The sequence below is a fragment of the Procambarus clarkii genome, chromosome 13 (genome assembly GCF_040958095.1).
Source record: "Procambarus clarkii isolate CNS0578487 chromosome 13, FALCON_Pclarkii_2.0, whole genome shotgun sequence".
Classification (NCBI taxonomy): Eukaryota; Metazoa; Arthropoda; class Malacostraca; order Decapoda; family Cambaridae; genus Procambarus; species Procambarus clarkii.
Window position 1 is genome coordinate 11,048,324 of NC_091162.1, and position 15,517 is coordinate 11,063,840.

Genomic DNA, 15,517 nt, shown 5'->3' on the forward strand with positions numbered 1-15,517 from the left:
CACTAAGGAAACGAACATAGGAATGTGCCTAAATGCCAACAGCGACTGCCCAGACAGGTACAAGAGGAGTGTTGTTAACGCATATGTCGACCGTGCTCCCAGCCACAGCTCAGAATGGAAGCAAGTCGATGAAGAACTCTGTAGGGTAAGGCAGGTCCTAGTCAATAACGGCTTCTCCAATGGTTTCGTCGAAGACATCATAAGAAGGAAAGTGAAAAGCCATGCAACCTCTGAAGAGACAACTAACACAACACCTATACCCCCTATTAGACTATTTTACAGGAACTTCTTTTCCACAGCTCATAAAACGGAGGAAAGGGTCCTGAAAGATATTGTTAATAGAAACGTTATCCCTACAGACAAAAATCAGAGGATACAACTAACGATTTACTATAAAACCAGAAAAATGGCCAACCTACTCATGAGAAACTCTCCAGACACAAAACAGAACGCTTTAAAAGAGACTAACGTCGTCTATGCCTTCAAATGCCCTCATGGGGACTGTAAGCTCCAAAAAACCCAGTATATAGGCAAGACAACAACATCTCTTTCTAGGCGTTTAACGATGCATAAGCAACAGGGCTCCATTAAGGAACATATAATCTCTTCCCACAACCAAACCATCGCCAGAGAAATCCTAGTAAACAACACAGAAATCATCGATAGATACAGCGATAGCAGGCGGCTTGACGTTTGCGAGGCACTACACATCAAGAAGTCAACACCAGCAATCAACAGCCAATTATTGCACAACTATATTCTACCCACCTCAAGACTCCGCTCCAATATAGAAGCATCAAGAAATATGGACCAATAGGCTCTCTACAAACACTTCTATTCAATACCCATTGTTTCGTGTTCTGTCTTGTGTTGATGAAATTAATACCCTATTAATGCCACCTCTTGTTCTGTCTTGTGTTGATGAAATTAATACCCTATTAATGCCACCTCTTGTTCTGTCTTGTGTTAATGCCACATCACCCCTTCCACCTCACTCAAATGTAGATATAAAATCGGAGATGCGTAAGTTCTATTCAGTTGTGTATTTGTGAACTAGTCTATGAAAATGTAATAAGTTTTACGAAACGCGCTCGCGTCGCGTCAGACTAGAAATAAAAATGAATTTTGGAGAATTGATTTTTGATTTACCTCCAACAGTGAAAAGAAATGTACGAAAGATTGAGAAAATTCGTGTTAGAATTATTAATCTTACTTTTTCGGTCATATTTAATAATATATGTCTACAGGAAAGACTGCTACCAAAATATACTAATATATATATATATATATATATATATATATATATATATATATATATATATAGGCTACTAGGTACGACATATATATATATATATATATATATATATATATATATATATATATATATATATATATATATATATATATATATATATATATATATATATATATATGTATATATATATGCATAATATATATATGTATATATACATATGGGGAAGAGAGAATAACTTTTCGGCCTGTTGAAGCTGTTGTCAACACCAGACTTACTAGAGAAAAAGAGAGGATACAGGCCAACACCTGGAACCTGACCAACCCATCTCTAGGGAAAGAATTACCAGAAACAGGAATAGCTTAGCTTAGAATGGTCAAAGAGGATTAAGCGGTCAGAGAATAAGGATGAAAGATTAAAGAAAAGCCTCATGAACGCACAATAAATGAATATAAAATTGTAATGGGACATTGTAAGCCTCCCTTTCAGAGTTTTTTCTTAAACTGTTGTGTAATATTGTAACTTAAAACTGGGTCAAGTTTGTACATACCAGTACTAACATTGAGAAGATTTGGACATTGACTAATTAGTGCAGACTCAATTAAATTCCGTTCCACAAAGCCATTTCAATTGGCAATGCTTTTCGCCCCATTTCAATTAATAGTGTGATCACACAAACTTGTATGTAGATACATAGCATTAGACGTTTGGGCAGTTCTTATACTATAAGCATGTTGGGACATACGTAATTGCAAGGATTTTCCTGTTTGTCAAAGGTACACAGACACACAATCATTGCAGGGAATCGAATACACACAATTTGCTGTACCAGGGGAGTTTTTTTTTTATTAAATTAGACTTGATCGTATTATTAGTGAACATCAAATTGATATTAAGGTTCTTAAAAACTGGGGAAAGTTTCTCAAATAACATCGCATAAGGTACCACCAATGAGTTTCTATTTTCTGGCTTCGCTCTGGAGACATTATAAAACGTACGTTTAGCTTTCCTAAACGAACAATCCAAAAACATCTTAGGGTACTGTAAACTCTTCCAATTTCATATATTTTAGCTATCTCTTCAACAAAAAACTCAGGGGCCGGATTCAGGAAGGTACTTACGAAGGTTTTTCCTCTTAGCTAAGAACGAATTCCTTCTTAGCGCCTTCGTGGCGGCTAGGTCCGTATTCAAAGAGCTACCCTAAGTGGAAAAACCTTCGTAAGTTCATTCCGGGATTTAAGTGTGGTTTCGACCACTCGTAGCTTTACGTAAACTGGATATAAGTCATTTTTTCTCTACTACATAACACTGGGATCGATTTATGATATTGGAACATGACCAAAATATTATAGCTGGTGAATCTAGTGAAGAGGAGTCCTTCGTGTTAGTTATATATGCATTCTCTGCTTGAAACTTGAAGTAAATATGTGTTTGATGATAGTAGAATTAGTTTTATAATAGCAAGATATTATACCAGTAGTTATTAAGTAAATAAACACTGGTGAACATGAAATATGAGAGAAAGTGATGAGCCCTGCCTGATGGGATCATTTACTATCACCAAATGCCCCTGTTCACCTAGTAGTAAGGGTGTACCTTAGCTATACATACCCATTTCTAATTTATTTAGTTTGGTTTTATTTTGAAATTAAATCTGGGTGAGACATAAAATAAAAATATGCTGCACAAATGATGTTAGGTAAGGAGAAGGGTAAAAATGTCACAAACTTTATTCATTGAATACTTAAAGCTATAATTATGACTATATACTGTAGATTATTAAAAAAGAGAGAGGGAAGTAGGGGTCCAAAACCTCTTCCTGTTATACAATTTGGGTGTGGAACAAGTAATTATCAAAAGAAGGCACCATGCCGGGAAGGCTATGTAGCAGTAAGGCAGTGAGGTGAGGCAGCTACTTATTTGAGAAATGCTTATTTTATTTACCTTATAAGCTGAGGCAACTTATTTTATTTGAGGAATACTCAGCTGATTCCTCTACATTTAGCATGGAACAAATTTTTGTCCAAGACCTCTTCCTGTTACTCAATTTGGCTGTGTGTAACCAAACTAGAAGTGCTCTACAAATCAAGGGACCCAGAATGTGGAATGACCTCCCGAATCATGTCAAAGGCTGTACCTCTCTCAACCAGTTTAAGAGTTAAACCAAGTACTGCCTAATTAACTCCATGTAACCTAACTTACCTCCTAAATGTCAACCCATGTCTTGCTATTTTTTAAACAACGCTGTTCACCAACATGTGCAATTGCTTAGTTATGCTATGCTAACCCCCCTTTTTGTATTTTTTATTCCTTCTTTCAACACAATTTATACCTAATCCCGATTACTAAGTTTTAGTCTGTGTTTTTTCCCCCACACCTTGCCCGAAATGCTATGAGTATTAGTGGCTTTAGGTATTGTATGTACTAGCTCTGTCTATAAATCCAACATTATGTTTGTAAATCAACTGTATGTACTTTTCCTGAATAAAATGTATTTATTATTTATTTTTTAATCAGTAAGTATTAAAAGAAGGCACCAAGCTGGGAAGGCTATGTAGCACCATTGTGTGTAACAATAAACCGAATTTTTTTTAACAAATAATGCACCTGTATGGTAAAACAAATCCTGTCAGCTGTAAAAATATTGATGCAGTTATTTAAATGAAAAATATAATGAAAGAAATATTACTGGTTTATTTTTATCCTATCTTTTTGTACTGTACAGTATATCCAAGGAAGTGAAAAATTGAGACATAATGCACAATTTAATGAATGATTAGCATGGATTAGCAGTTCAAAAGAAATATGACTTGTATTACATATCAACATGAGATCTTAATGATCCATGGTCAACATGATTTAATAAGGATAATACAGTACTGTATTTGTAATAATACAAACTATAATTTAAAATCTTTATTACTGATTTTTTTTATTAAGAAGATTAGGTATACACAGCAATGTGCTGCTACCCTATTCTATATGGAATATTACACAGTGTAGATAAAAAACTAGCTATAAGTTTATCTAATACTCCCATCTCACAGGATGGTTAGACATACTGTACATGGAATCAATTTAGAAAATACCAGCCTCAATACAAAAAACAAATCAACTCTGACTAAACAACTCTAAGCAATTTTCACAAGAGGTAAGCACTGAATCATGGAAACATTATATTATAATTACTCTTACCAGTTTCTACAAAACTCCTCTCAAACAATGTATTTTTAAACATGTTTAGGTATACATAGCAATGTGCTGCTTTCCTATTCTGTATAAAGGACCACACAGTGTAGATCAAAAACCAGCTACCAGCTCACCCAACATCCTCACCTCACAGGATGGCCAGTCATACATGGAATTAGGAGAGAACAAAATACTTAATGCTGATCTATTAGCCTCCACTGGCAAAATCTGGGTGCAGCACAAGAATATCTTCCAATATTCCTGAGTGTATGAAGTAATTACAGAGCTCAAAATACCTCATACCATTTGGTATGAAGTCACTGATAACAGGACAATCACAGATATAGTGTTGGAGAGTATGTTCTCTCAAGTAGGACTTAAAACAGATGTTTTTTTTCCACCAAGAGGGCTATAAACCCATGGAACCGCCTACCCGCTGAAGCCGTAAATGCCAAATTCCAGCTAAAAAATATCATTAAGACAATTGGCGGGCCCTTTAACAAGCCGCCGGCTTTTTGTCCTCTTCGAGGCCACTAGATAGTTAGTGGCCCTTGGGTAAATTCAGTAAATATATACAATAATTGTCAGCGCATCTTCCGAGCAACAAGGACAGCTACACAGTATCTCTTAGAATTACGTAGGTAAACAACAAATGTAACATATTTGTTTACTACAATGTCGATGCTGGCTGTAGAAGTTGAAAAAACATTGTTTTACTTCGAAATATACTAATTTTATAAGAAAATTCGACGTAAATAGGCGGCAGTAGAGCTCCGATAAGCCAGCGCTAAATCTTCAATATGAAGAATGTTGCTGCTCTCTGATTGGCCAAACGAAACACAGTAGTGACCTCTATCGGCACGCAGGTGAACCAACAATTTTCTTCCTAAGTATACCTTATTGAATCGCACCTAAGCATCTTCTTAGGGCGCACTTAGGAACCTTCGTAGCAAACCCACTTACGAAGAAATACACAGAGCTTCCTGAATCTAGGTCCAGGGCTACATACCCACAAAGCTCGAAGAAACATTCCTGAAAATACTGCCTGTTTAACGTTACTAGGATGATTCGAATAATAATAAACAAACGACCCCACGTTGGTAGGTATTCTATACACATTAAATTTGAAACACATTAAATACCTAATCCTGGATAAGACTTTACTGAATAAAGCAGTCACGTCAAAACTTACTAGTTTAAAATCAATAAAATCTATTGACTCTATGAATCATAATGAACAAAAACGGAAGAGTACCATTCTCCTCATTTTCACATGTGAATTTAATTGAAGGTACCAAAGAATTAAGTTCATTAAGAAGAACAATTTGGTCTTGGTCACTCGGCCATAAGCACAAAATATCGTCGACATACCTAAACCAGACTACATTAGAAGGGATAATCCTGGATAAGATTTTTGTTTCGAAGAACTCCACATACAAATTGCTCAAAACTTGGGAAAGGGGATTGCCCATAGCCATTCCAAATGTTTGTTTGAAAAATTTTCCATTGAAACTGAAATAATTGTCTTTTATACATAATTTGATAAATTCCAACATATTATTGGTCTGCAAGCTCAAATTATATTTAGGCAGTTCCTCACGTAGGTATTCTAACAAATAATCAACAGGTACTTTACTGAATAAAGCAGTCACGTCAAAACTTACTAGTTTAAAATCAAAATTCAAATTTAGTGTGGATAGCTTATTAATTAAGTCTACATTGTTAGTTAAGTGCGAGTTAGAAATAGTACCAACGATAGGGGACAAAACTTTAACCAACCACTTAGAAAGTTTATAAGCCGCCGAACCAACTGAACTAATAATCGGTCTAACTGGATTATAAGGTTCATGGGTTTTTATAAGACCATACGTATAAAGGAGAGAGGGAGATCGACTTGTTAGCCTAGAAATCAACTCTTTATCGCCTTTGCCCAAAGTTTTGAGAGTTTTGTTAAAATGTGCGATCACTTTTTCAGTAGGATCTCTGTTAACCAATAGGTAAGTATCCCTATCTTCCAAATGTAATTCCATTTTTCGACCATAGTCATCCTTATTCATAACTACTGCATTTGACTTATCAGCCTTGGTAATATGTAATGAATTATCTTTTTTTGAGAATTTTGAAAGCATGAATAAATCGACTTGGACAGTTAGGTACAGAATTGTTAAGTAAAACACCATACATCATACCTTTGCACACATTAATATCTTCAACTGAGACATCACTATACTTTTCGAGATTACAGAAACATTTGACAATATCTACAAAATTAACTGTCCCGTTAGACGTGGCAAAGCTCAGGCCATATCCTAATGCAGTAATCGTGTTGTTATCAAGTTGTCTATCCGAGAGGTTGATGACAAAATCACGGTTGGAGTGTTTACTCCAGTTACTTTGTTGAATAAGTCTTTTCAATTTTAAATCCAGTTTAGTACTCACCTTTCTGTAGGTAGACCTCAAAGTAGTGTAACAATAATCCATCAAACAGCGGTTCCATTCAGGCGGAATGGCTTGGAGAAAGGGATACTTACTGTTATCCACCACTTTAAAACATTCACGAACTTCTAATTTAAGTAAATCGATGTTTTTCATAAGCACTATGCGGGGAATCTCATCAAACGTATACAAATTGCTCAGTTTTGAGCAATTTGTATATGGAGTACCTCGAAACAAAAATCTTATCCAGGATTATCCCCTCTAATGTAGTCTGGTTTTGGTATGTCGACGATATTTTGTGCTTATGGCCGACTGACCAAGACCAAATTGTTTTTCTTAATGAACTTGATTCTTTGGTACCTTCAATAAAATTCACATGTGGAAACGAGGAGAATGGTACTCTTCCGTTTTTGGACATTATGATTCATAGAGTCAATAGAAGGTTCAAATTTAATGTGTATAGAAAACCTACCAACGTGGGGTCGTTTGTTCATTATTATTCGAATCATCATAGTAAAGTTAAACAGGCAGTATTTTCAGGAATGTTTCATGGAGCTTTGAGGGTATGCAGCCCTGAGTTTTTTGATGAAGAGATAGCTTTTTTTTTTTTTTTTTTTTTTTTTTTTTTTTTTTTTTTTTTTTTTTTAGATATATACAAGAGTTGTTACATTCTTGTACAGCCACTAGTACGCGTAGCGTTTCGGGCAGGTCCCTGGAATACGATCCCCTGTCGCGAAGAATCGTTTTTTCATCCAAGTACACATTTTACTGTTGCGTTAAACAGAGGCTACAGTTAAGGAATTGCGCCCAGTAAATCCTCCCCGGCCAGGATACGAACCCATGACATAGCGTTCGCGGAACGCCAGGCGAGTGTCTTACCACTACACCACGGAGACTGTAGTATAAAATAAATATATATGAAATATATATTTCATATATATTTATATATATGAAGTATATATATATATGAAATATATATATATGAAGCTAAAATATATGAAATTGGGAAGAGTTTACAGTGCTCTAAGATGTTTTTGGATTGTTCGTTTGGGAAAGCTAAACGTACGTTTTATAATAATGTCTCCAAAGCGAAGCCAGAAAATAGAAACTCATTGGTGGTACCTTATGCGATGGGATTTGAGAAACTTTCCCCAGTTTTTAAGAACCTTAATATCAATTTGATGTTCACTAATAATACGATTAAGTCTAATTTAATAAAAAAACTTCCCTGGAAAAGCAGGTTGTGTGTATTCGATTCCCTGCAATGATTGTGAGTCTGTGTACCTTGGACAAACAGGGAAATCCTTACAATTACGTATGTCCCAACATGCTTATAGTATAAGAACTGCCCAAACGTCTAATGTTTTGTATCTACATACAAGTTTGTGTGATCACACTATTAATTGAGATGGGGCAAAAAGCATTGCCAATTGCAATGGCTTTGTGGAACGGAATTTAATTGAGTCTGCCCTAATTCGTCAATGTCCAAATCTTCTCAATGTTAGTACTGGTATGTACAAACTTGACCCAGTTTTAAGTTACAATATTACACAACAGTTTAAGAAAAAAACTCTGAAAGGGAGGCTTACAATGTCTCATTACAATTTTATATTCATTTATTGTGTGTTCATGAGGCTTTTCTTTAATCTTTCATCCATATTCTCTGAATGCTTAATCCTCTTTGACCATTCTAAGCTAAGCTATTCCTGTTTCTGGTAATTCTTTCCTTAGAGATGGGTTGGTCAGGTTCCAGGTGTTGGCCTGTATCCTCTCTCTCTTTCTCTAGTCAGTCTTGTATTGACAACGGCTTTAACAGGCCGAAACGTTCATCTCTCTTCCCCATTTCTTTGTAGTTTTTCCGCATACAAATGATCAGTATTTAATGATCGTCAATTGCATCAATGGTTACCACGTGCCATTTTCTCTCCTTCTCTCTTTACCCTTCTCTTAAGCCTTTTGTTACTAAACTTCGTTCTGCTTTAGTGAAATCTGATTCCTTAAAACTTCGCTACCGTTTTCTTCGAAAATGGCTCAGTGAACAAGTGCTACCCCGTTCATTATTACCCAACAGCGTTCTTAATTATTAGATCGGCCGTTTGATGAGATTCCCCGCATAGTGCTTATGAAAAACATCGATTTACTTAAATTAGAAGTTCGTGAATATTTTAAAGTGGTGGATAACTGTAAGTATGCCTTTCTCCAAGCCATTCCGCCTGAATGGAACCGCTGTTTGATAGATTATTGTTACACTACTTTGAGGTCTACCTACAGAAAGGTGAGTACTAAACTGGATTTAAAATTGAAAAGACTTATTCAACAAAGTAACTGGAGTAAACACTCCAACCGTGATTTTGTCATCAACCTCTCGGATAGACAACTTGATAACAACACGATTACTGCATTAGGATATTGCCTGAGCTTTGCCACGACTAACGGGACAGTTAATTTTGTAGATATTGCCAAAGGTTTCTGTAATCTCGAAAAGTATAGTGATGTCTCAGTTGAAGATATTAATGTGTGCAAAGGTATGATGTATGGTGTTTTACTTAACAATTCTGTACCTAACTGTCCAAGTCGATTTATTCATGCGTTCAAAATTCTCAAAAAAGATCATTCATTACATATTACCAAGGCTGATAAGTCAAATGCAGTAGTTATTATGAATAAGGATGACTATGTTCGAAAAATGGAATTACATTTGGAAGATAGGGATACTTACCTATTGGTTAACAGAGATCCTACTGAAAAAGTGATCGCACATTTTAACAAAACTCTCAAAACTATGTGCAAAGGTGATAAAGAGTTGATTTCTAGGCTAACAAGTTGATCTCCCTCTCTACGTTATATGTATGGTCTTATAAAAACCCATAAACCTTATAATCCAGTTAGACCGATTATTAGTTCAATTGGTTCGGCGGCTTATAAACTTTCTAAGTGGTTGGTTAAAGTTTTGTCCCCTATCGTTGGTACTCTTTCTAACTCGCACATAACTAACAATGTAGACTTAATTAATAAGCTATCCACACTAAATTTGAAATTTGATTTTAAACTTTTTTTTTTTACTTTTTTTTTTTTACATGCAAAGCATGCGATTTAAATACAATAAAAACGAGAAAAAAACACAGAAAACATAAAATAAGAAAACAAAACAATAGACCACCGGCCAGATGGCCGACAGCTCAGGACAACAAAATACAAACACGATAAATGCAGGGAAAACACATCAGACATGAAGACACAAAATAGAAAACAATTGTCAAACAAGCAAGTACAGTAACATTTCAAAAGAAAACATCATAAAACAAAACAAACATCAAGATGCATAACAGAAAACATAACAGGACAAGCACAATACACAACAAACAAAACAAAATAATAAACAAGTACAACATGTAAAGTAATAATTAAAACACCAGTGCAAACGTACAGCACAGAAACAAGACGAAGAAAAACACCCACACCAAACCAACCGCCCTGCAACAAACAAAGAGCGAGGTCAAAATAAACAACAATAATAAACAAGCAACCCATGCAAACAGAAAATAAACATAGGTACATACACAACAACAAACACGCATCGACCTGAAGGACCGAGAACAAAACACAACATAAAGGACATCATGAAACAAAACAAGAAAATCTCACAGCACACAGCAAGCTAAGAATAAAAACACATGTGAGCAATGCAGAAAGATAAGATACATGTCATAGTAAAATCAGCTTACATATTTGCCCAGGAACATGACCTGGGGATACCGCACATTAAACGCCTCCCAAATCAGCCACCTCCCCCAAGAGGCTTGACCCACCACCAGGGGCGCCATTTGAACTGGAACCCCGGCATCAAACAACCGCACACAGGAAACCCATATGGTGTCCCTCCAGACGCGAGTAACCGCCACCCTATCCCATACACCTGGAACCCGCTCATCAGAAAAGTCCTCCGGCTTCTCAGACAGCAGGAACTCGGCAACCCAGGCCTCCAGGTCCTCCACAGTACAGGGCCGGACAGAGGGCACCACCACAGGGGCACCAGCGGCCACGGGCACACCACCAGACGACTGCAGGGAACCAAGGCGGCGCGCATCCTTTCTCAAAGTCACCACCAGGCCACGCCCAGCACCAGCATCCTCACCACCCCCGGCACCGGAAGACACCACACCCCACTGCGGAGAGCCCCCGGGCAGGGAAGGAACAGGAGGAACACCCGAGACACAGGCACCAGCCCCAGCAGGCACATGTACCTCCGCCACCACCAACCGTGGAGACAACGACTCATCCGGAGCCGCGCCGTCAACACCTGAAGACCCACAGTCACTGAAGTCCCCAACATTAGCCCAGGCAGTAGACGAACGCCTGGAACGTTTGGCTTCGGCCGGATATCGTCAGAGCCGGAAGCAGATCCGGAAGCAGATCCAGAAGCACGGGCATCACTAGCCGGACGAACCGACGCCCGACGCAGAACGGCAGCAGCCTCGACCACAGGAGAAACACAGCAGGAGGTCCCGCAGCCACCTCAGCACCCAGCACAGCACGGACTCGAGGTACGGACGCAGAGCCAGGTCCCGCAACCGAAGACGAGGAAGCAGACGGCGATGCTACACAGGGATTACCAGGAAGGTCCACACGAAGGGAAGGGAACTATCAGGGGGGGAAAGCGCCAAGTCATTACGACTATATAGCACTTGGAAGGGGTCAAGATAAGGATTTGGGATGGGAAGGGGGGGAAGGAATGGTGCCCAACCACTTGGACGGTCGGGGATTGAACGCCGACCTGCATGAAGCGAGACCGTCGCTCTACCGTCCAGACAGGAAACAACACCGCTTCCCGTGTTGGCCCTGCCCTGGCCGTGCCGCTCCCGTGGCCCTGCCACGGGAGCGGCAGGGCCAGAGACATGGTCAGGAGGAACATCCGACGGCACCGCAACATCCGGGGGAGGGTCTGCAACAACCGGGGGAACGTCGGGCGACGCCGGGGGAGCCTCTGCAGCGAACGGGATGCTCACCTCCTCACCCCCAGAGTCCTCCTCCAGGGGAGCGGCGGGAAATCCTCTTCACGGAACAAGTTCACGGGAGCGACCGGATCAGCAGTACACCCGGCAGCCTGATGCCCCAACAAGCCACACTGGAAGCAAGTACGGGGTTGTCAGGCATAAAACACCTGCACGTAGTAACCCAACAGCCGGACAGAGGACGGAATGTCCGACCTCAGTCGCATCCCGAGGGTCCGAATGTTGGTCCTCACACCCGAATACGTGTCAGACGAAAGTGAGTTCATCCGTACACTGATGACGGAGCCGTACCTCTGGAAGAATCGCCAGGGGAGAGTCTCGGGAAACTCCATGGGGCGCCATGAACACTGGCATACGTCACAGCACCACTACGGTCCGAAATGGTCACAGACCCAGAGCTTTCCTGCAGCTGCAAAGTACGTCCCTCGTACCTCCGTAGAAAAGCACAGTACACCTCCTCATCCACAAACTTGATGACACGGTGAGCAGTGACCAGCTCAACACCATATACGTCCCGAACTAAGACTCGAAGCATGTCACTCAATACTACGTCCACCAGCGGGTAACCAGCACGGCCAGTAAACTCCAATCCGATGGAGTTTAACCGCACGACAGCGGAAATAGGGCCGCCCATCGCAAAACACGCCACGTCCCTACCACCAGGAACAGCAGGGAGGGTAAAGACACCCACACCCCCTGCTGGCAAAAACGGCAACTACCCCAAACTACCGGAGCTGTCAAGCGACACGTCTTCACTCAACGGCAGCTCAGTAGCAACTCTTTTGATTTTAAACTAGTAAGTTTTTACGTGACTGGTTTATTCACTAGAGTACCTGTTGATGATTTGTTAGAATACCTACGTGAGGAACTGCCTAAATATAATTTGAGCTTGCAGACCAATAATGTGTTGGAACTTATCAAATTATGTATAAAAGACAATTATTTCAGTTTCAATGGAAAAAATTTCAAACAAACATTTGGAATGGCTATGGGCAATCCCCTTTCCCCAGTTTTGAGCAATTTGTTTATGAAGTTCTTCGAAACAAAAATCTTATCCAGGATTATCCCCTCTAATGTAGTCTGGTTTAGGTATGTCGACGATATTTTGTGTTTATGGCCGAGTGACCAAAACCAAATTGTTTTTCTTAATGAACTTAATTCTTTGGTACCTTCAATAAAATTCACATGTGAAAATGAGAAGAATGGTACTCTTCCGTTTTTGGACATTATGATTCATAGAGTCAATAGAAGGTTCAAATTTAATGTGTATAGAAATCCTACCAACGTGGAGTCGTTTGTTCATTATTATTCGAATCATCATAGTAAAGTTAAACAGGCAGTATATTGAGGAATGTTTCTTCGAGCTTTGAGGGTATGCAGCCCTGAGTTTTTTGATGAAGAGATAGCTAAAATATATGAAATTGGGAAGAGTTTACAGTACGCTAAGATGTTTTTGGATTGTTCGTTTAGGAAAGCTAAACGTACGTTTTATAATAATGTCTCCAAAGCGAAGCCAGAAAATAGAAACTCATTGGTGGTACATTATGCGATGGGATTTGAGAAACTTTCCCCAGTTTTTAAGAACCTTAATATCAATTTGGTGTTCACTAAAAATATGATCAAGTGTAATTTAATAAAAAAAAAACTCCCCTGGGACAGCAGGTTGTGTGTATTCGATTCCCTGTAATGATTGTGTGTCTGTGTACCTTGGAAAAACAGGAAAATCCTTACAATTACGTATGTCCCAACATGCTTATAATATAAGAACTGCCCAAACGTCTAATGCTTTGTATCTACATACAATTTTGTGTGATCACACTATTAATTGAGATGGGGCGAAAAGCATTGCCAATTGCAATGGCTTTGTGGAAAGGAATTTAGTTGAGTCTGCCCTAATTCGTCAATGTCCAAATCTTCTCAATGTTAGTACTGGTATGTACAAACTTGACCCAGTTTTAAGTTACAATATTACACAACAGTTTAAGAAAAAACTCTGAAAGGGAGGCTTACAATGTCTCATTACAATTTTATATTCATTTATTGTGTGTTCATGAGGCTTTTCTTTAATCTTTCATCCTTATTCTCTGACAGCTTAATCCTCTTTCACCATTCTAAGCTTAGCTATTCTTGTTTCTGGTAATTCTTTCCCTAGAGATGGGTTGGTCAGGTTCCTGGTGTTGGCGTGTATCCTCTCTCTCTTTCTCTAGTAAGTCTGGTGTTGACAACAGCTTCAACAGGCCGAAAAGTTATTCTCTCTTCCCCATATGTATATATATATATATATATATATATATATATATATATATATATATATATATATATATATATATATATATATATATATATATATATATATATATACATATATATATATATATATATATATATATATATATATATATATATATATACATATATATATATATATATATATATATACATATATATATATATATATATATATATATATATATATATAATATACACATATATATATATATATATATATATATATATATATACATATATATATATATATATATATATATATATATATATATATATACATATATATATATATATATATATATATATATATATATATTATACACACATATATATATATATATATATATATATATATATATATATATATATATATATATATATATTATACACATATATATATATATATATATATATATGTCGTACCTAGTAGCCAGAACTCACTTCTGAGCCTACTATGCAAGGCCCGATTTGCCTAATAAGCTAAGTTTTCATGAATTAATTGCTTTTCGACTACCTAACCTACCTAACCTAACCTAACCTAACTTTTTCGGCTACCTAACCTAACCTAGCCTATAAAGATAGGTTAGGTTAGGTTAGGTAGGGTTGGTTAGGTTCGGTCATATATCTACGTTAATTTTAACTCCAATAAAAAAAAATTGACCTCTTACACAATGAAATGGGTTGCTTTATCATTTCATAAGAAAAAAATTAGAGAAAATATATTAATTCATGAAAACTTGGCTTATTAGGCAAATCGGGCCTTGCATTGTAGGCTGAAAAGTGAGTTCTGGCTACTAGGTACGACATATATATATATATATATATATGTCGTACCTAGTAGCCAGAACTCACTTCTCAGCCTACTATTCAAGGCCCGATTTGCCTAATAAGCCAAGTTTTCCTGAATTAATATATTTACTATAATTTTTTTCTTATGAAATGATAAAGCAATCCTTTTATCTATGTATGAGGTCAATTTCTTTTTATTGGAGTTAAAATTAACGTAGATATATGACCGAACCTAACCAACCCTACCTAACCTAACCTAACCTATATTTATAGGTAAGGTTAGGTTAGGTAGCCAAAAAAAGCTAGGTTAGGTTAGGTTAGGTAGGTTAGGTAGATGAAAAAACATTAATTCATGAAAACTTGGCTTATTAGGCAAATCGGGCCTTGAATAGTAGGCTGAGAAGTGCGTTCTGGCTATTAGGTACGACATATATATATATATATACATATATATATATATGTCGTACCTAGTAGCCAGAACTCACTTCTCAGCCTACTATGCAAGGCCCGATTTGCCTAATAAGCCAAGTTTTAATGAAATAATTGTTTT

At 37.6% G+C, this 15,517-nt stretch overlaps 1 protein-coding gene across 1 annotated transcript; it reads left to right on the forward strand.

Moving 5' to 3' along the window:
- The first annotated feature begins 10,747 nt into the window (after positions 1-10,747).
- On the forward strand, positions 10,748-11,314 carry LOC138364334 (MARCKS-related protein-like). Its single transcript, XM_069323939.1, has one exon. It carries the CDS (start codon positions 10,748-10,750, stop codon positions 11,312-11,314), a length of 567 nt encoding a protein of 188 aa, XP_069180040.1.
- The last annotated feature ends 4,203 nt before the right edge of the window (positions 11,315-15,517 follow it).